General features: G+C 35.8%; 1 protein-coding gene across 3 annotated transcripts in view; it reads left to right on the top strand.

The window, feature by feature from the left end:
- nek7 (NIMA-related kinase 7) overlaps positions 1-21,288 on the top strand; it is a 67,357-nt gene that overhangs the window by 34,665 nt on the left and 11,404 nt on the right. For all 3 annotated transcript variants that reach the window (XM_088598429.1, XM_088598426.1, XM_088598427.1), the window contains 3 exons: positions 104-212; positions 2,434-2,541; positions 7,792-7,886. In XM_088598429.1, the coding sequence (XP_088454555.1) occupies positions 104-212; positions 2,434-2,541; positions 7,792-7,886 (312 nt within the window). The remainder of the gene's footprint in view (positions 1-103; positions 213-2,433; positions 2,542-7,791; positions 7,887-21,288) is intronic.

The raw sequence follows: 21,288 nt of genomic DNA, 5'->3' as shown, positions 1-21,288 counted from the left end.
CAGGTGCAGTGTAGCTAATTAATAAAAATGTTGTCATAATGCTGTTTTTTTTTTTACTTTGTTCTGTTGACACCTTAAGCTTTCACTGTTTTCCTTCTTACAGCATTTCAAGAAACAGAAGAGGTTAATTCCAGAGAGGACAGTCTGGAAGTATTTTGTTCAACTTTGCAGTGCCTTGGAACACATGCATTCTCGGCGTGTCATGCACAGAGGTATTTCACTCAAAGAAATACGCTGAAAAAACATTAAGACCTTAGGATACAATGTTTACATGTCGTGAAGTACACATCTCTTTCCTAGACCTCTCGTATATAAATAATACTAATAGCATTGTGAAGTTTTCTGGTACTGTTCTCTAAGTAATAGTTTGCCAATAGTATATTTGCCTGTGGTGGTTTTGCAGTTGTCATAGGGGGCATAATTGTATCAGTTTTAAAAAACACAGTGGGGCCAGTAAACAGATCATTTTGTTTTAGTTCAATAATTTCCCCTAAACTGCTTGCACCAAGAATTGATTGAAATGTTTACGTTTTTTTGCTGAGGTGGCAACCTTTAAATCCTTAGTTCTTGGGCAAGTCCATTTACAGCTGAGTCCACTGAGTTGAGCTCAAATTAAAAATTAATATTCTCTTGAGCAGCTGAGAAAAAAAGACTTGTTGCAGACTTGCAATTAAGAAGCTGCAAACAAGTGGTAGGCTATAGTGAATATGAAATTAAGTAATTGCTTGTTTTTTGCATTTTTTACATAACATTTTTAGTTCACTTCACTTCTCAAAAAACTGAAACTAAGAACAGTATAGTCAAATGAATGTGCAACAGATAATTCTGAACAAAATGATATGCGCTTGTAAAACTCTTCGTCTTATATTTAAGTGTTATATATTTATCCTAATTAAATGATGACTCTGAAAGTACTTCAGAATCCAGGTAACAAATTAGATTGGATTTTTCATTAATATTCATAGCATTTAAAAAAATGAAATTTTCATCTCTTGTGTACATTCATTTATATACAGTGTTAGGAGCTTTCAAACATTATTTTAATAGCTGGAGCTTCTAAATCCACTGAAACTGTAAGCTCCCTTCTGCTTATTTCATCATCTGTCATGAGCTTTACCATTCCACCAGGTATAGACTGGGGCGCTTGGTGATCTTGTCACAGACGTCTTGTGTGACATTTGTGAGCTTCCAGAAAACCAGTCTGTGCCTTTCGGAGGGCTTGTCCTTTCCATGAGAATCCAGCTGTGCCAGCTGTGGCTTCTGACTCTTGCAAAGAGATCATTTTAATTTACAATCAGGAATGTGGGACCCTACGTATTATTAATTGTGAAAGTCGGCATAGATCATTTTTATCAGAATCACTTTGTCGTCTTGTGTTCAACAGCTGTAGAAAAATAAAACACTTTAACAAGGCATGAAATATCAGCCCAGAAGCTACGTTTCTTAACGTCATGTTGCATTCCCAGCCAAGGTTACATGAAAATGTCCACTAACTGTATGGGATTTTTTTTTTTTCCATATAACTTCACCTTGACTCATCCAAGTACTAATCAAATTGTATTAAAGAAACTGTGCTTCTGGGTATATTTACCTCCTGAGAAGTTAAACAGAAATAACAAAGGATGGGTGTCTCATTCAATGTGGCAATGTTATTTATTCCCCCAGTGTTCAATTCATGAGCCTCTGATGGTGAATGACTTCACTGGTCACTATTACTGGTCATTCAAATATGTCACAGGCTAGAAGAGTGAAATTCAGTATTTGAAATGGTGTAGAAGTAGCAAAACTGCCACCTTGAATTTGAAGTGCTTTTTGGAAGAACAGCATGTGATGACAAAGTTGTAGTAAAGTAAGATTTTTCTCTAGTTTTTGGAATTAATCTTCCACCATGCTGTTAAAAAATGAAGCTCACGTTTGTTTAATTTTAGTTTTAACAAAAGTAAAACTATACTAGTTTATGCATACAGGTAATGCTTTCATTATCTGTCATGTCACAGAGGGCTGATGGCTTCTTTTAAAATTATATGCGGAATCTTTATAATTTGTTGCTTTCACGTGGCAAATGCAATGATTTAACAGCTTATTTACACACAAAACAATGTGGTGCGCTTAATGCAGAAACACATGCTTCCAATCACAGAACCTCCAGTTTATTGCTAGAAGCGGGTGTCTATCACTTCCCCTCATAAGTTTGGTTCTTACATCCAACAGATGTTCACACATCTTATCGTGAAACAAATGGTCTCGAAAGTCCATTTTTTGCTCTGTCAATATTAAGCAGCAGTACTTAGCAGTGTATTATTTAAAGTGCATAATTTAGCCTTTGCTGTTGGCTTGGTCTTCTTTGTTTCTGGCTAGTTGTGTACTGTAACAGGGAAATATGGTGTTCAGTTTGCATACTCAATCATGCTTTTCTTTCTTTATTCTTTATAGATATAAAACCAGCTAATGTGTTCATTACTGCCACTGGGGTAGTAAAATTAGGAGACCTGGGACTTGGTAGGTTCTTCAGCTCCAAGACTACAGCAGCACATTCTTTAGGTAAGGAAGCATTTTAAAATGTTGCACAGAGTAGACGGACGATTTAATTACAAAAGCTGGATGTGTTTCATTATATCACTCAGACTAAAAACATGTGTCTGTTATAAAAACCTCCTGCAGCCCTAGGCAAACCTTACAAACCAGTGCTGGGTATATCCATTTCATTGAGCAGTTAAGGCTTTCCTGTTGCCTTGACCTCTGACCTATTCACAGATGATGTCTGGATGTAACAAGCCTGGCCTTGCTACTGCTGTACAATTTTGATTGCACAAGAGTGCAATAAAGCACCATGCAGAGGATGATGAATGGCTACAAGCAGATCTCTTGCTGGGCTGACCTGTTGATCCTTCAAGGAATAAGAAACTGTTATGACATATGTTGATTTAGTTTCATACATTTAAAATATCTGATGGGTAAAAAATATGGGATGGCATTGATATAATTATTCAATAAGTTTGATGAAACAATAAATGGGACATTGTGTCAAATTCTATTATTGTTTATATTTCAGATAACCCGTTGTTTAAAAAGAATTTAAGATTTTTACAGTTTGTTAACAACCTATTTTAGTTGCTTTATGACTGTGTGTATTAGAAAAAATTCACTATGTGGGTTCCATTTATCTTATGGCCATCTCATCACGAAGTTTCTATCATTTGAAATGTGTTGTTTTTGTATTACATGTGTAGAATTCACAAAAGTTCAAGATCTAGAAAGTACTCCACACAATCTTTTCTTTTAAAAGCAAACTTTTGCCAACCTTGACATCAAATTTGGGTCCATTTTAATAGAACTTGTATACATTTTTTTTCTTTATTTACGGTACAATATCAAGAAACCAGTCTGACCTTTGTTTTTAAGCTCGCATGTGTGGAGAACATTTTATATATCAAATTATGTAGATGTCTCTGTTTTTCACATATAATTTCCCTGTTTTCTGTATGGGGAGAATTAAACATTTGCAGATAACAAAACATAGTCTTATTTGTGTCACTTTGTATGATCTTTTTCCAGGTGGTCCCCCTTTGCCATTAGATAATAGAAAAGGCTGTTTGTTTTTAATTGTGGTCAGGTCTCTGGGACAGTGTTTTTTTATCGTGTTAAAAAGATTAACTCCTGTTAATCTTGCAGAACATTATCTGATAAAAAAGAAACTAATTTGCTGGTGCAATAAAACTAGAGAACATAGCTCCCTCTTCTGGTAACCTCTGTAAATTTTTGTGCTCTGTTCCAAAAATGCATTTGTGTGATGCATGATGATTCAAAGCTCGGTAGTAGCTCATGAAGTCATTTTAATAAACTTGCTCGATTAATTTGCCTTTTAAAATGATTTGCCCCACAGTAACTGATCTGAGGTGGATGAACTTTTCATTTTCTTAAAGGACAACCTCTTTTTTCATTTATTACAAAAATGTATTTTAGTGCCAGGTTCAAAAGATTGTGTGCATTTTAAAAATCATTTAGGCTACCGTAAAGTCCAAACAAACTCTGCGTTTGAATTGTAGTGGTTTGAGTTTTGGCTTATAAATAAAATGTTACTGCTATTGTTAATATATAATATAATTAATATTTTAATGTATTGAAGATTTTTTTTTATTGGTTTCTTAATTTGCCTATATGAGCTTTGGCTTTGACTTGCATCTCATCCCAAAAATATATGATGTTATTAGCTGTGCAGATCCGTACCTAACAAAATATTTTCTATTCTTTATGTATAGAAACCCTTTTAGTAGCTCTTTAATGTTCTCATCGCACCTCCACTCATATACACTTTTTTATTAATACAAAACACAGGCTGAATGGCCTTAAAAATGACTTTTAGTCATTTACGTGCATCTTCCCTTTGTTGCTTTTGCCCTTCTTGAACAGTAATTTGATCAAAGGTAGATGTTTTAACGTACACAAACACATTTGGCTGAAATGGAACATCTAATTTTTGTGTGTGTTTTTGTTTAAGAACCGATGGCTCTTATTGTAAGATGCAGTCTGTGCTAAGCTGTGCTGTGCAGGGGTATGAAATTCATGAGTTTCTACATGGCAGGTTAAATTCACCCAGGGGCATAGAGACCCTGTATCTGCCTTTCCCTTTGGGCGAGTAGACTAAAGCCTCTCTCTGCAGGGGGGCTGACAGTTTTAGCTGTAATGAGACAAACCTCCACTGTAGAACACTAGGGTGTGTAGTGTATGGGGGTCCAGGAAGCTGTGCTATGTGCCTGTCAATTCTCTGCTTTAGAAGCTGAGTCTTACCCTTTTAACTCTCTCTTTCAGTATCTCAGCCGCCTGCAGATACAAACTAAAAAATCTTACTTATCTTAGCATTTTGAGCCAGGGGCTTCTTCCCCTTTAAATTAAGGGAGGAGAAAAAAGGAACAAAAGAGAGCCGTTAGAAAAAAATATATTCATGAAAAAGAAATGATTAAAAACAGTTAAAAATCATTGGTAATCCAGGATCTATACATTTACATTTAACAACAGAAATTAGGAAAAAACCTACTAATTACCTTAAAGTATTATCACCCCATACATATTCCAGAGTTAGAATGTAATTGTGTTTGATTATCTTTTATTACTTTAATTGATGGTAGCTCCTTTCTTGGTCATAATAAGCGCTTAAAAGATGCTTTTTATTGATTGCAGTAATTTTGGTTTAGAAACAAGTCCCATATCGTCTACCAAGCTGAATTCATTGTATCACTTTTTTCATTAAATTAAAACTCTCCACAGAGTCATCGGTGTGACACGTTGTTCTCATTTCCAGAAAATACATCATTGTCGTTATTAGTAATAAGAAGAATCAATCCCAACATGTATTTCAATTATTGGCATGAATAAATAATGTTTTAATTAGGTATGCATATAGAATGTGACTAGCTTCAGCTTTTTATACAATTATTTGCATAAAGAAAGAGTATTCTTTTTAATCATGTAATAATGAATGTTAAGGGACTTTGTTCAAGCAGTACCAGGAGACACTTAAATTTGCAAAAACTTTGCATAATGACCAATTTGAATAATGCTCTTCAACTTAATATGGTGTCGATGAGCAATTTTTTCTGTTAGATTATAGATCATATTTTAGCATTAAAAAAATATTGTTTTCATTGGAAACAAGTGTTAGAGAAGAATTAAAAATATTGTACACATTTTTTGGTGCTTCATTGCAGTCATTAAAGAAGCAATTTGGTGATACTTGATAATTCCTTCAAACTCAGTTCAGGAGCTGTAAATTGATTCTCTGTGTATTCTTTATCATAAGAGGTTTGAAGGGTTAATGTTGAATGATTCTGTTTCTCTGAACAGTGGTCTTTATTTTTCTGTGCTGTGCTTTATATCCTAGTGCTGTTTGTCTTTGAATTTCTTTCATTTGATGGCCACATGAGATTTTATTCAGTATTGAATTTAAGGTGTTGTACAAGGGCTAAACTTTGTAAACTGCAAGCATTTATCTGTATTTTTCCTATCTTCAATCTTTCACAGTCTTGCCCACCCCCCTAATGTATCTGAAGGCTTCTTTTAGCTGCTGATAGGAATTTATTTGCTTTCGGTAAACTAGGAACCTTCAAACTTCAGAGTTTTACCTGCCCCCTGTGGATTTCCTACGGCTGCCTGCCTGTACCTTCCTCACTGCCAGTTATGTGTGTTTCAGTCTTTTTGTAATGAAATGGGTGCATCTTTAACTCAAGTCTCATCCTAAACTTTTTCCTATTTTAAAACCCAACACATTACAGACTTAAGGGATATTCTTAAGTGGCTTCCTTTTTCTCCTTTACTGATCCGGATGTTTTTTCATTTGTAGAATTCTGTTTGTATGAAGCATTATATATTCTAAAAAAACTGTGGTATGTGTGTGTTTGTTGATTTGAAAAATACCAAAGTGGTTGGTTATACTGTACCTTTCACAAAGAATTAAATAAGTTAATTATTGATGCATTCTCTTCAAATTAAGGGAAGTATCTGTATTTCGGGCATTTCTTTTGTACATAGCATCAGAACTATGTTTTTATTCTATTAATTGCAACTACCGGCCATTAAATTGAGTTCAACTCTAAAAGTAACATTTTAGCCAAATGCTGTTCAGTTTGTGTTACAGGACTATGAGTGTTCAATCACAGTATTAAGAGTGCAATGCTCAGTTGATTTAAAAAAGACAACACAACAACAACTTACAGATCTCATAACATTTGTTCAACATATTAGGACTGAAAAAGTCGAGGCAAATGGTAAACATGCTTTAAACCTGTGGTTGGTTGTTTTGTGCATATCTAAATTTCTGTTCTCTAAATATTTTAACTCTGGTTGAAGCATGAAAATATCAAAATGAAAATAAGGTCCAATCTTGGAAGCCCATTGCACCTTCTGGTGGTAGAAAGCTGCTTCTGCAAGTGCAGACAGGGTGTATGTACTGTATAGATTTAGTAATCTTGTATTTTCATCTTTAAAGGTGATAATTATAAAATTGCAAATCATTGACGAATGCATTTTAATTTAAAAAAGCCAAAGCCCTTCTTAAGAACACTAGAGGTTACCATGAATTGGAAGCCATTTGGTCTGTCTAGCTCATTGGGTTGAAAGTAACCTGATCTGAGCATCTCATCCAGCCAGTTGAAAGAAGCCAAATTTTATAAAATGACTGCATAGCATGTTCCTTCCTGGATTAACCTAGAAGAGTGGAAGTGATTTTCCCTCATACAAATTAGGATATTACAGAAATCAATAAAAATAAAAATCTGCCTCTTAAGGCATTATCATAAAAGTGCAAAGAAGTGCCAGAATGTGCCCTGATCTTGAATAACTAATAACTGATCATTTCTGTTTGTTGTGGAAATGTGTCATGACCACATGATCTCAGAAAGCGTTCACATAGCAAAGGGTTTGATTATTTTTTAAAGCTAGATTGCTGATCTTAACTTTCCATTTCTTTCCATGGGATAGCTGTGCATTTTCATGACTTATTTCACAGCATCTTAAAGTTTATTTTGGTGAACTACTTCCACAGTTTCTCAACATACTGCAGATGGACATTTCTGAAGAAATTAAAGCTGTGTTCTATCCCAATTTTCTTGGTTTAGCATGCTTGAGTATGGAATAGTAAGTACTGCACATCTTAAGATCCTTGAAGGTGCCTGTTTTTAAATTCAGAGTTTTAAATTCATTTTTGGTTTCAATTTCAGGCATATAATAAGTATATAAAATGGCTTTCTGAACTATGAGTTCAATAACCTGACTTCTGTTTTTCCTTTTTTGTTTCAGTGGGTACCCCTTATTACATGTCTCCAGAGAGGATACATGAAAATGGATATAACTTCAAATCTGACATTTGGTCACTAGGCTGCTTGCTCTATGAGGTAAACTAAAATACCACCAACTCAGATGTATGGAGGCTTGTTCATTTTATAAGATGCAGCGCTTCCCATAGAATGTTTTGGTATTTATCATTTAATTAAAGTATCACTTTTTCATGAGGTAAGCAATGTAAAGAGGAAACCTGTAGTATATTTGACTTTTGCAAGAAAATTAAATTGACATTTACATATGTTTCAGATAACAAATACAGTTTTGCTGAGAAATTATATACTGCGACTCCAGTTCTTTCTTTAGAAAATACGTAGACAGTGTTTTAAAATTGTACAGAAAAGTAAAACCAGAAGCTGCAGAAAGGAAGAACTATGTTTTTCTTTTTCCCTCAAATATAGCTAGAAATACATTTGAAACTTTACTTGGCAAAGGTCATTTGGCTCTTACGATTGTCTGTTTATCTCCATTTTGGCAAAGTATCTGCTTACTCCAATAGAGGATTGATGAAGCTGGTGTGTTTCGCTGGTAAACTTTGCATTTATTTAGTAAGCTAATGTTGCTAGTCTTTTAGTGTATGGTATCCTACAGATTTATTCATATTTCCAATGGAATAGGTACAAAAATCATTCTATAACTGAAACGTGCATCGATTGGTTAATGTGTCCTGCTGAAACAATTCAAAGTGTGTTATATTGCAGTCTTGATTATTGCATGGAGCAAAGTCTTATCTGTTCAAAGTAAATTAAGTTAAGAAAGCATGAGTGAGTTTGATTGAGGTTTGAAGATTTAGATGACCAGTCAGGAACATTTGGTGTGCAATTGACCATTTCTGTGTTGATTTGGATGTATACTTTGGATCATAGTTATACCGGAGTGTCCATTTTCTAGAATCTTGACCCTCCCTCCCCCGACCTGGAGATAATTCACAACCAGCATAAGTTTTTTTTTAAATCAACTTTGCCTTTATGTCATTAATGACATTACATTGATGAGCAAGCCCCAGAACTTCTATTTTAGTTTTATCTGACCATATAACATTATTCCAATTGTCATTCAAATTGGACAAATTGCAGTTCAGATTTTATGGTTCTTCCACATAAGAGGCTTTTTATATGCAGTGCAGTGCTGAATGTTGTTAAATTTCAGTTTGGACACTTTGTATCCTGAAGGTACCAGGCTGACTTAGAAGTCCCCAACTTCTGCCCCTTGTATCCTCTTCTTGATGGAGTTGACTATACTATGAGTCTTAAGTTTCTTATTCCTGAACAATACAGTGTAAAGTAGTAGATTCTGCTTTTTGCGGATTCTATTGTAACAATTCCCCAACTTCTGGTGGTCAACAACCATTTGTGTTTGGTGCAATGCTTGATGGTGCATATTACTACTAAAAGATTTCCTTGTGTTACCACCTTTTATACCCCAGTAAAACCTATATATGAGGCCTCGATCTAGTTCTGAAAGAGTTTATTTCTCCTTCCAAAGAGCAGAAGGCTATTATAGAGTTGTTTAAACTGCATTTTATTTCAAATCATATGTAGAAGTGTAAATGTCACTCTTATGTTTTCTGTAATTCAGTTACAAGACAAATGTCTTTGTACTTTGCACTGGTATTACAATTACAGTAAAACATTTTTAGATGTGCTTCAAGCAAGACACACAATCCACTCCCAATCTATTATGGTTTTTTTCTTCTTGTTTCATCAGGGTTAAGGACAAAAACCTGAAGGGTATTGTATATAGTTTCAATCTGGACTGCCAATCCAAGATAGATTACCCTTTAATTTAAGGCTATTCTTTTTCAGAAATACACACATGGAATGTAGAAATTGTTTATTTTTTATTTCTTGTAATTCATATGTCTTGCAGTCAGGTGATTGAGAGTCACTGCAGTATGTAGAATGAGTTATCGTAAAAATCAAAGTAAGATCTAGCAGTGAAAAGCTAAGAAGGTAAAATTAGTAAAAATCAAATAGGCCTATAACACAAAACAAAAAATAATGACAAGTTAATACTTGATGTTGCACTTGAATTCTTCATTTTTTGTAATTACAACTCCTAGAGTACCTCAGACTGAGAACTGTAATTCAGTGCAGTGTTATACAGGGACTTCTCATTGCTTATTGGTTTCCTATAATGTAATAATCTTGCATTGTGCTTTCTAAAAGTTAACAGAGGTTAGACAAGTAAATGAACACAAACTGAGCTCTGGAACTTTCCACAAACTGCACTGTTGTGGCAGTAGACCTGTTTTAGCCTGAGAGAATACATGACTTGAAAATAAATAACTACAAACTCATGAGATAGGGTTACAAACACATAGAGCTCTTTTGTAGTTACAGTTGTACGCAAAAGGTTGGGCACCCCTGGCCAAATTACATGTTTTGTTGATTTTGTAAGTGAAAAGAAGTTAACACAACCTCTGCAGTGACTTAAACTTGACATATTCTGTAAATTGAAATGCACGGTTACTATTTATGTGCTGAATTTAAAAGATTAAAAAATAAATAAAACCATAAATGTGGCATGTGCTAAAGTTTGGGCATCTTATCAGTCAGTATCTAGTACCACCCCCTTTGGCAGAAATCACAGCCTCCAAATGTTTCTTGTAGCCAGCTAACAGTGTTTCTATTCTTGCTTTAGGAATTTTTTTCCCATTCTTCCTTAGCAGAACGCTTCTAGTTCTGAAATATTCTTAGGTCGTCTTGCATGCACTGCATGTTTGAGATCTACCCACAGATTTTCAATAATATTCAAGTCTGGGGACTGTAAAGTCCATTCCAAAACCTTTCATTTCTTGAAGTAGTTCATGGTTGATTTTGAGGTATGTTTTGGATCATTGTCTTGTTGTAATAACTAACCTCTTTCCAGCTTCAGTTTCTTCACTGACTGTGGGACATTAGCTTCCAGGATTTGTTGATAGTTAGTCGAATCCATTCTTCCCTCTACCCACACAATATTTCCTGTGCCACTGGCTGCCACACAACCCCAAAGCATAATAGATCCACCCCCATGCTTAACAGTTGGCAAGGTGTTATTTTCTTCAAATGCTAGCCAAATAGTTCAATTTTTACTTCATCAGACCACAGCACGTGGTTCCAAAACGCCTCTAGCTTATCTAAGTGTTGTGATGCATACTTCAGACGTTGACTTTTGTGATGAGATCGCAGGTAAGGTTTCCTTCTGATGACTCTTCCATGCAGATCATGTTTGTGCACGTTTGACCGGCACCACTACTCCTGTGCCAGCAAAACCTTCCTGCAGGTCCTTTGCAGTGATTCCTGACCAGTCTACTAGCAGGTCTATTGGAGATTTGTCTTGGTTTTCCAGATCTTGTCTTGACTTCAAGAGTTCCCCTTCACTTCCATTTCTTAATGATATTTCAGACAGTGGAAATTGTAAGCAAGAAGCGTTTAGATATCTTTTTATAGCCTTCCCCTGCTTTGTAAGTGTCAATTATCTTTATTTTCTAATCCTCAGTCTGCTGCTTAAAGGAGCCCATGTTTGTTGAGTGTAAGCTCAACACCCTGAGAGGTTCAAAGAGTCAGTTTTTTGCAGCTCTGGAATTGTCATCACCCGACAATTAGATTCAGGCCTAACGAGTCAATTAAGTTCTGAGACCTTACAAAAAAATAACACTAGTGGATCAAATGGAAGGGTGCCCAAACTCTTGCACATGCCACATCTACTGTTTTATTTTTTTCCAATCTGTTAAATTTAGCAAGTACATAGTAACTGTGCATTCATATTTGCGGAAACATGTCAAGTTTAAGTTTGTTCGCTGCAGAGGTTGCGATAACTTCTTTTCACTTGGAAAATCAACAAAACATGTAATTTGGCAAGGGGTGCCCAAACGTTTGCATAAAACTTTGTTAGTTCACATGCATTTTTTAACTGAAACACAGTCCACTTATACAATTAAGACTATTAATATGTATAGAGAATTATATAAACTTAATTGCTGATCAGTTTGTTTCCATGGGCGTATTTTATATTTTTCTAATTTACATATGGAATGTTTTCATTTACTTAGCCATGTCTTAATTCGTATGAATTGTGTCGAGGTCAGTTTTGCAAACAGTAACAAATGACGTTTTTTCAGAATGACCCAAATAAAGGCTTAACTGTTTCATATTTCTAGCTAAGAAATATTGAAATGTATTTACTATTTCCTGCAATTGTAAATACAATTATTGTTTAATTGTATAGTTATAATTATATCAATGTAATTATTGTCTTTAGTCATCATAAAGTGGTGTAATGCAGTTGTAATTGATTGTTTAAAAATATACTTATTGCATTAAATGCTTAGTTTTAAAGGAAGAACTTCATTTAGCTTATAATTTATACATTCTTATGACAAGATTGATGCCTCTCCATTAAACTAAATTGCCTTGTGCAAACACAGCATCTTTTAGCTCACAACAGAAGTCTAAACATTTCAAAATATCCCCTCCAGCCTCCAGCCGGTATAATGTTCTGATAGTACACAGTACCTGGTTAGTTGGTTTTCTGTTAAATTGTGTTGTTGCTGTAAAATGTCTTTCTTTTGTTCCGCACAGGAATCCTGTTTGTTATTCTTTTATGTTTGTGTTGTTAACACTATCTAAACAGCCATATCACTCTGCAACTCACAACTGGCAGCCCACTGAAGCTAAGCAGGTGTGAGCCTGGTCAGTACCTGGATGGGAGACTCCTGGGAAAAACTAAGGTTGCTGCTGGAAGAGGTGTTAGTGGAGCCAGCAGGGGGCACTCACCCTGCGGTCCATGTGGGTCCTAATGCCCCAGTATGGTGATGGGGACACTATACTGTAAACGGGCGCCGTCCTTCGGATGAGACGTAAAACCGAGGTCCTGACTCTCTGTGGTCATTAAAAATCCCAGGGCGTTTCTCGAAAAGAGTAGGGGTGTAACCCCGGCGTCCTGGCCAAATTTCCCATTGGCCCTTACCAATCATAGCCTCCTAATAATCCCCATCTATGAATTTGGCTTCATCACTCTGCTCTCCTCCCCACTGATAGCTGATGTGTGGTGAGCGTTCTGGCGCACTATGGCTGCCGTCGCATCATCCAGGTGGATGCTGCACATTGGTGGTGGTGGAGGGGAGTCCCCATTACCTGTAAAGCGCTTTGAGTGGAGTGTCCAGAAAAAGCGCTATATAAGTGTAAGCAATTATTATTATTATTATTATTATTATTAAACAACATGGAAGAAGATGGAACCATGTTTTCATATAATGTCATAATCAGCAGTAATTGATGTTCATGGGTAAATGCTATATTACTTAGAAGCTGGCCTACTACAGTAAAGGATTGAGGGAAACCCAAGTGCTTGAAGTTTAAACTAGGGTAATCCGTTGGCTTTGAACAACTTTTGAACCCTTCAAATCAAAATAATAAAATAAAGTACAGCAGGCTCTAAGGCAATGGGTTGCTTATTCCGAGTCACTGATTTCTCAGGCGCTAATGGTTTCACTTTCCTTTCTCCCAGATATATGCTACTAATAGGGTGCCTGATTAGTGATGTGGGGATTAGTGGGGGTGGAGGGGGAAGTAAGCCACAAGTTAGAGTAGGACCAGATGATGTGGTTCCGTAAGGTTTAGCCATTATGTAGATAGCACTGTGTCAAATCATGTTTTTGATTTCACCCTTACAGTTTAAATGCTCCAGTCGGTTTACTATAGCTGTATTTGCTGTTGACATACCAGCCTGCTCTCTGCCTTAGCTTAGTGTATCATTAGGCTTCCTATCATTTTAATGTCCTTTTTGTCAAGTAAGTTGAAATAACATTTAATTTCAATGAGCACAGTTTCTGAATGCTTGTGTAAAACGAAACAAACCTTTTGAAGCCAAACAAATTTTGAATTCTCTAGTTTTGAATACATCTTCTATTAAATGTGACATGATTTTCCAAGGAGAGCCTCCCAATTTGCATTTTCACAAGAGAACACTGGAATGTATTACTGTAGGTAAGCAGATAGGCCTTTCTGAACTCATGCACAAAGGAATTTTCATCCCAGAAGTTTCGGTGTTGGTTTTATAATCCCAAGAAAAAGGTCATAGTAAGCTAAACAGATGGTACTCAGCGTGATGTACGATTCACAAGAACTGTTTTCATGGCTTACTGTCTATAATATATATTAAAGACAGACAGTAGGCAAATTGATACATTTGCATTTATTTGGATTACATGTCCTTTGAAGTCACTTTAAACTGTCTTAATAGTACTTGTTGAAATAGCTTGAGAGGAGTATCCTGGTACAACAGCTGTCTGTCAGACTGCTTCAGATTTATATGTACATAAACCATAAAATCCTGCTTAGATTTTTTTTACCCTAACATGAATCTATCTTCTCGTTAATTTTTTTTTACAATTAAAACTAAAATTGTTTAGCTCTCTGTTTACAGCCACATGTTTTGAATGCTGGTTTCCGTTGGAGATTTAATTGAAATCTGCGTGTTTGTTTAATTAGGAACCTAATTTAAAAGGGCGGGGGCTAGGAGTGCCTTTAAATGACCTGTTCAGATTGTGTGTTCTTTGTTTTACCATGTGTTTTATGTATTCCACTGACATTTGCATCTAAAACACAGAAGTGATCAGAGAGATAGCTGCACCCCTCACAAATAATTTCAGTGTGCAGAATTGCATACTTAATCTGCATGCTCTGAGATTTTTATCTTTTAATCTGAATTCCTTAGTAGTTGTTAACCAATCAGTTGTTTAAATGAGGATGTGCAAGTAAAGGGATAACCTTGTTTTGTATATTCAAATGCTCGATGTATATTTGTAATTTAATTGCAGTATCTTCCAACTTAGTGATTCAGCAACAGCACTTTTCCAACCTGCATTTGCACGTTTGCTTTGCCAAATCCGATTCTCGTGTTCAAAATTTTGGGCTCTTGATTTCAAAAAGTCTTCATTATTTTACAAAACAGATGCTAAACCAGAAGTACAATGGAATTGAAAGTTAGTAATGCTCCAGTATCTGAAAATGTGTCTGTTGTTTTTTTTAAGATAAATGCTTCAGAGTTAGGAAAACAATTGGAAATGTTGAAAAACAGATCTCTGTTAATGCCTTATGACAATTTCTAATGTGAAAATATTTGAGATGGAAGTGGTTATAGGTTCTTAGGAACTTCTTGTATTACGTAACATGGACCTCATACAATCCCATCCCAAACAGTATGTATTTGCATTTCAGAACCATGACATGTATTAAAGAATATTAAAATATATTAATTTCAAGATGCTCTATAGGCAGGTGACAAGACATCTTGAGCCTACTCTGCTTACCTGCTCTCCTCTTTCAGAGCAGATGCATTAAGTATTATGTTCTTAATTTCCATTGTTAGCTATGCTACTCTAGTCTGAGGTTTTATTATATTTTTGAAGAATGAGTTACTCACATTTTCAAGGATAAATCTGATGCAGTTATCAAATTAAAAACTGCTGCATTCATTTAAGCTATACTGTTATTTACAATACTGATACTGATATTGACTATCCATTGAAATGAAAACAAAAGCTTTATAAATGTAGTTTTCATTAAAAAATGCCTTAGATTTTATAGTTCTGAAAGGTTTTGTGAAAGTATATTATGAGAGAGAAAATATCTGCTTCTGGAATAAGGTGCTGTTCTGCGATTAGAGGTGTCGTTATTGTGGAAATGTCTTTGGAATGTGGCTGATTAAAGAAACTGTATGTAATGGTAAAAAATTGGGCATGTAACGTTTATAAAATTCGATCCCATCAGAATTCATCTCTTGGTGGTTGATATCCTTTTGTTTGATTGTCTTGCCTTGCAGTTACAGCAGCCTTGCGAGTTTGCACTTTGTAGCATATAAGTAATTCAATTGTTCTTTTACACAAGTTGGTCTCTTTTTGTCAGTGGATATCCTCAAATGAAATCTTAAGTCTCGGAAATCATATGTATTTTTAATTACATCTTGCTGCACTTTGGGGGGGACGTTTCCTTGATAAATACATCATGAAAGCATAACATGAAGGCGTACAGGATAAAATAATGATGTTTTTTTTGCATTGTGAGTATTTGATTTTCCTTGCACTCTTTTGTGACCTTCACTCACTTGAGGGGCAAAAAAAAGCTTTAATTGGCATGTGAGGAAAGAACTAAAAAGGATCAATATTAATTAAGCTAATGGCAGAATAATTTCTCCTACACAGGACCTTTACATAGGGAAAGAAGATTTTACACATTTGCTTTGTTGTTCAGAGCAGCAGTTGCCTCCTCACGAGGTTGTAGGTTGGTAGGGTACAGTAAAGAAGAGAGTGTGCCACCACCAGCCCTGCAGACAGACAGCAGGCTCTTGTACCTCAAACAGCCCAGGAATACTAATCAGGAGGAGTCAGGCCCCGGAGGTCAGGGAGCAAGTCAATCATTTCAGCGATCGTCTCAGTGTGGAGGATCAAATTAGCCTGAAAAATTCAGCGGCTGGGAGTAGAGGGCGAGCAGCTGTCAGGGGCAGGAGCGAGATGCACTAATGAACCAGATGAATAGTGCAAAAACTCGAAAATAAAAACAGGACAGTTGACATTTTTCATCTGTCAAAGCAGAAGATGCATGAAAATACAATAGTCCTTGTTTAACCCTTTGTTGGATATGTTCAGCATTTTATCTGAAATCATTTGCCAACCCCCACCCAGCATCTCTGCACACACTCGCAGAGACACACACCTTATGTAAACAGAGCTTTCCATTTCAGTACAGTTTACTTAGGAGTATATCTATTTTTTTTCCTCCAAAATAAGAGTATGCAAGTCATCTTCCAGATGTTAAAAACAAAGCCACAAAGTGCAAAGCAGTGGGTATACTTTATGGAAATCAGTGCATTTTAAGTTTTTTAACAAGGGTGATGAAATCTCTAGAAATGACCAGTTCCATCTCGATTTCTGCCAAACTTTCCCCGTGAGCCTGCTGAGGATCTGTAATAAAAAAATACTGTATGCTGTCAAGTAAAAATGCCTTTAATTAGTTGTTGCACTTATTACTGTCATCCAAAGGCACATTGAAAGAGTTTTTTAGGACTATAAAAATAGTTGAAATTTGCTAATGTGACAATCCAGATACATAATCGCATTAAGTGGCCACAATTTTTTTTTCAATTTTTTTGGTTCCTTTGGTGTGTCAATGAAGTTATGTAAAAAAAAACCTGGTCATACCGGACCCACGCAAGACTTGGTAGAAACAAGAAAAAAACATTTCAGATTTGTTTTTCACCATGTTTCTCCATGTTTGCTATCCCTATATTTCCAAAACACTAAACAGTATTTCACTTCAGTGTTTGAGAAACTTTGAATGGCAGTAATATAGCTGTCTAGATATGCTATGCCGTTCCTTACAATTTACCAGTTGGTACAAACATGCATAATTTGGGCATTTTATAAATGAAAAGATTGCATATCTGTAAAATGGAAACATTTCTAGTGGCAACAAACACCCCAATTAACCTTACACCCGAAGAAGGCTCCACAGCCGAAACGTTGTTTCCTTTCTTCTCTTTTCAGCATGGAATAAACCTTTACTTGTTTCATTGCACCTTAATTAACTGTATTTGAAATAGCATTTTTGACTTTAATGGTGGGTTGGTAACCTTGGTCTTAATATGGAGACTGAATTTTTAATTTAATTTGGAAATTGTGTTTTATACCATGTGTACCCATTGGAATATACAGAAATGAAGGAACAGTTTTGTGGATTTTGCTTTTGCAAAATCAGGGCTTTCTGTACAAAATGTAAATTCCATCAATGTCTTTCCTTTCAGCTCCGCCAGGCTTAAGGCTTGTGTTGGTGGAGTAAGAGTTAACAGTGCATTTTCACCAGACAGATGAGAGCCATTTTCAGCCTGTCCTGTCCCTGTTGAAGCTCAGCGAGTAGCGCAGGATGGGCTAGCGTGTTTCACATACGCTCTGCCTGTCTAGGGATTGTACACATTGTCCTTTCAAAATCAGAATTATTAGCACATGTAGAAAAGGGTGAGTGACTCTGGGGCAGTGGTGCTCTCCATGCAGTGTTCACATTGATGCGCTTGAGGGATTCAGTAGCTCTTAGACATAATTTCAGCGATGCGGCTGTTGCTGAGCCTAACATCAATACATCTCTAAAGTTAAGAGCCCACATCTCTTTAAAAATGTTTTGAAGGCATTTCCTTTTAAGGTGAGTTTAGAGTACGCACAAATATTTGAAGGTGTGCCACCATAGGTTTCATAATGTGTTACGATGCTTTTCAAGATCACTATCCTGATTCTCACCTGGTTTTTCCAAGGAAGATATTTCCAACGTTGTTTTACTTGGTATTGTGCCACGTTTAATAATTAATGTGCCAAACGTGGTATGCCACATAAGATTTTTTTTTAAACAGGTGCTCTGATAACTGCATTGGGTCTGCATTGCTTTTTGTTTATACCTCAAATATATGTTTTGAATCTCCTGGATGGGTAACATCTATAATGTTTCCTGTCCTTTTTTGTTTCATCAGCAGAAGACTGTACAGTTCTAATAAGCATCTCTGGCAGATGCATACAGCTAATTGGGTTCCACGCAATATATTGTCCCCAAGAAGCGCACTGTAAAGCTGCAATTAAAAGAATGCATTTTTAGAATAAAGTTTGAGCTGAGCGGTACCTACACATTTTAATGATGTTACTGAGCACCTTTTCCAGCTCTCCTTGTGTCGTGTGCAATGCATAGGTTCTTCTGCTGGGTGCTGCATCGCACAGTAGATTTGTTGAGATAGTGGAATATTCCTTATCGGCGATTTGTGAAACTTTCACATTATTAAGAAATGGTTCATTTTAAAATGAAATGCCGCAGATGAAAAGCAAGCATAACATATGGACTCGCGGGTGAGAAGAAAAAGGAGAGACCATGAAAAAGTTTTTTTCCTGAACATCCTTCTGTATATGATGTAACCAATAAAAATGACCTATCTAATCAAATATGCTTTAGTTTTTATTCAGCACCTTGATTAATTTTAATTCTCATGGAAATTAGGGCACATCTTAATACCAAAATACAGTAATCCTGTGGGCTGCAACTGATCAAGAATAATGGGAACAAGAGGGGTTGTTTTAACAGTAGGGCGTAAGCATAAGGACTTATTTTACAGCCAGAAAGCCTGCCAAAGTATTCAGAGTTCACTTTTGAGTATTTAAATTTGAAATAAGGGTGTCTGAGCTGGAAATATTACGTAGAAACAAAAAAATATCATCAGAATATAATTAAATATGATTGGAAAACTTGCAAAACCAGGCGATTAACACTTCTAAAAAATACAAGCTGCTACTTTTAACTCCTGCACAGTTATACTATAACTACTATAGCTTGTATATAACTCATCAGGTTCATCTGAACCTACAACTTGTTTAGGAGCTTGCTGAGGCGCTTTCGGGGGGATTAAGAGTACTTTGAATTTGACTAAGTTTGTGCTAGCTTCAGAATGGTTGTGATGTGAATAAAAGTCATACATTATTATTGTCCTCCTTAGTTTCTAAAGAAGTTAGTTTGGTTTTAGGCTTAGTATGTACATCCTTTTAGGGTGTTTAGCATGTTGGTAATAAAGCTGCATTTGGTAGACCAACAATTCAAAACAACTGGACCTTCTATCCAAATTTATGACCAGACAAGATTTAAACTGGCTTATCTCATTCAACTACTCTCTCATCCTAGCTAGAGTATCTAGACTGGACTAGAGGATATCTTACATTGTCTGCTGATGATAGAGTAGTAATTCTCTCCTCCACCAGTAGAAGGTGGGACTATGGATGGTTCCCAGAGTGGCACAGACAGCTTTAACATCAGAAAAAAGATTAGTCTTCATAGAGTCCCTGAGGCTACCCACAATAAAACCCCCCTGCGAGTGGAGTTGTGCATCAGAGTGCCATTTTAGTTCCCCTGATGATTGTTTGCAGGAAAGAGTGATATCTGCAGTAATGGTCTGTGAGGTAAGAAGCTGTTACCTGGCTTTGTTAACCTTAGTGTTTAGGGTGCTCAGCTTTATTGTTGATGAACTACATTTCCTGAGGCTTGCATAACACAGTGTAGCTGTAAAAAACTGCCTTACACTCGATTATAACTTAATTTTAAAAAGCCAGTGGAAAGGTTTTGCACCAACAAATACTGTAACTGTGTATATTGGCCCCTTTATAACACTGTCACAGGGTAGTGACAGTTTCAATGTTTGTCACCGACTGGCTGAAAAATCAAAATGAAAATTCTTATGGAATATTCCTTGTGACTATTTTGAGATATATATATTCCTCACCTCTAAGAAGAGCATTTAAAAGGCATCACGTAATGAGTTCTTATGCAACCTAGTTACATTAATGTTACATGTACTAATATATACATCAGTATATATATCATATAATCAGTAATTAAAATATTGTGATATGTACAGTATTTTTTGCTGTATAGTTTTCAGGCTTAGTTTTCAACTTTTAATATTCCATATATACTCACTTTGTGCCTCTGGAATGACTTTGGAGAGTTTCAGTCTAATAGGCAGTTTTCAAAGAGGTATTATACAGTTTAAATTTGTGTATCTTCCTTCTTTTAGCATCTTAGAATTGCAAAAATGTCCTGTTTTGTTCCCATTTTGTCTTTTACATTTTTAGGGCACATTTTGCTGAAGCTGTCATTTATTTTATTTTTCAGTCTGCAATGAGGATAAACTTTTCTTGAAAAGTTTCAGTTCGGTTTTACGATGTTTGATTGGTTTACTTAATATAGCAGAATGTGGCTTATAGGACTTTTTTCTTTTTTGACTTTCTGATGTTTGTTTTTTTTTAATGAAGTTTAAAGATTTTTTGTTTTACCTTTGAAGTTTTGGAAAACATTTCTCGGCTGCAGTTGAAAGCAGTCTGATGGTATGTATTATGCTAGTTTAAGCTGACTGAAGAACCTAATTTTATTGTGCATTTCATATTAATTAATGGAATTCTTGCTACAGTATTTTATATTCCATCTGAAAATGACTTACTCATTTTTGTAATTCGGCATTGCAAAACATGTCTAGTAAGTGAACTGTGTTTCTCAATCTAGAAAGAAAATGTTTGTCAACTCTATGGGATTACAGGTGAAGATTCAAATGCGTCTGCCTAGAGGTGAAGTCAGAGCATGTATGGGTGAAACCTGGGGTGTTTTCAAATGTTTTCAATGCTTTCATCTTGATGCAAAGAACAGTTTCGTGCTGTAGAGTTTAATTTTGGTTCTAAGCTGTAAACTGCTAAGCGATAAAAACGCCTGCAGTCAAACTATACTGGTTAGACCTTGTGGTGTTTGCATCTTTAACAAAGTAGTGGCTGATTTTATTTACTGTGCAACTGTACACATACTGTATCATACGCATATTGCTGGATATCCGTTTAACCTTACGTGTGGTAAGGTTTCAGCAGAGCTTTGCACTTTAATATGTTAAACTTATACATGTAATTGT

This window comes from Lepisosteus platostomus, chromosome 11 (genome assembly GCF_059453375.1).
Source record: "Lepisosteus platostomus isolate fLepPlt1 chromosome 11, fLepPlt1.hap1, whole genome shotgun sequence".
In the NCBI taxonomy this organism is placed as follows: domain Eukaryota; kingdom Metazoa; phylum Chordata; class Actinopteri; order Semionotiformes; family Lepisosteidae; genus Lepisosteus; species Lepisosteus platostomus.
This window is presented reverse-complemented; position numbering and strand designations above follow the sequence as displayed.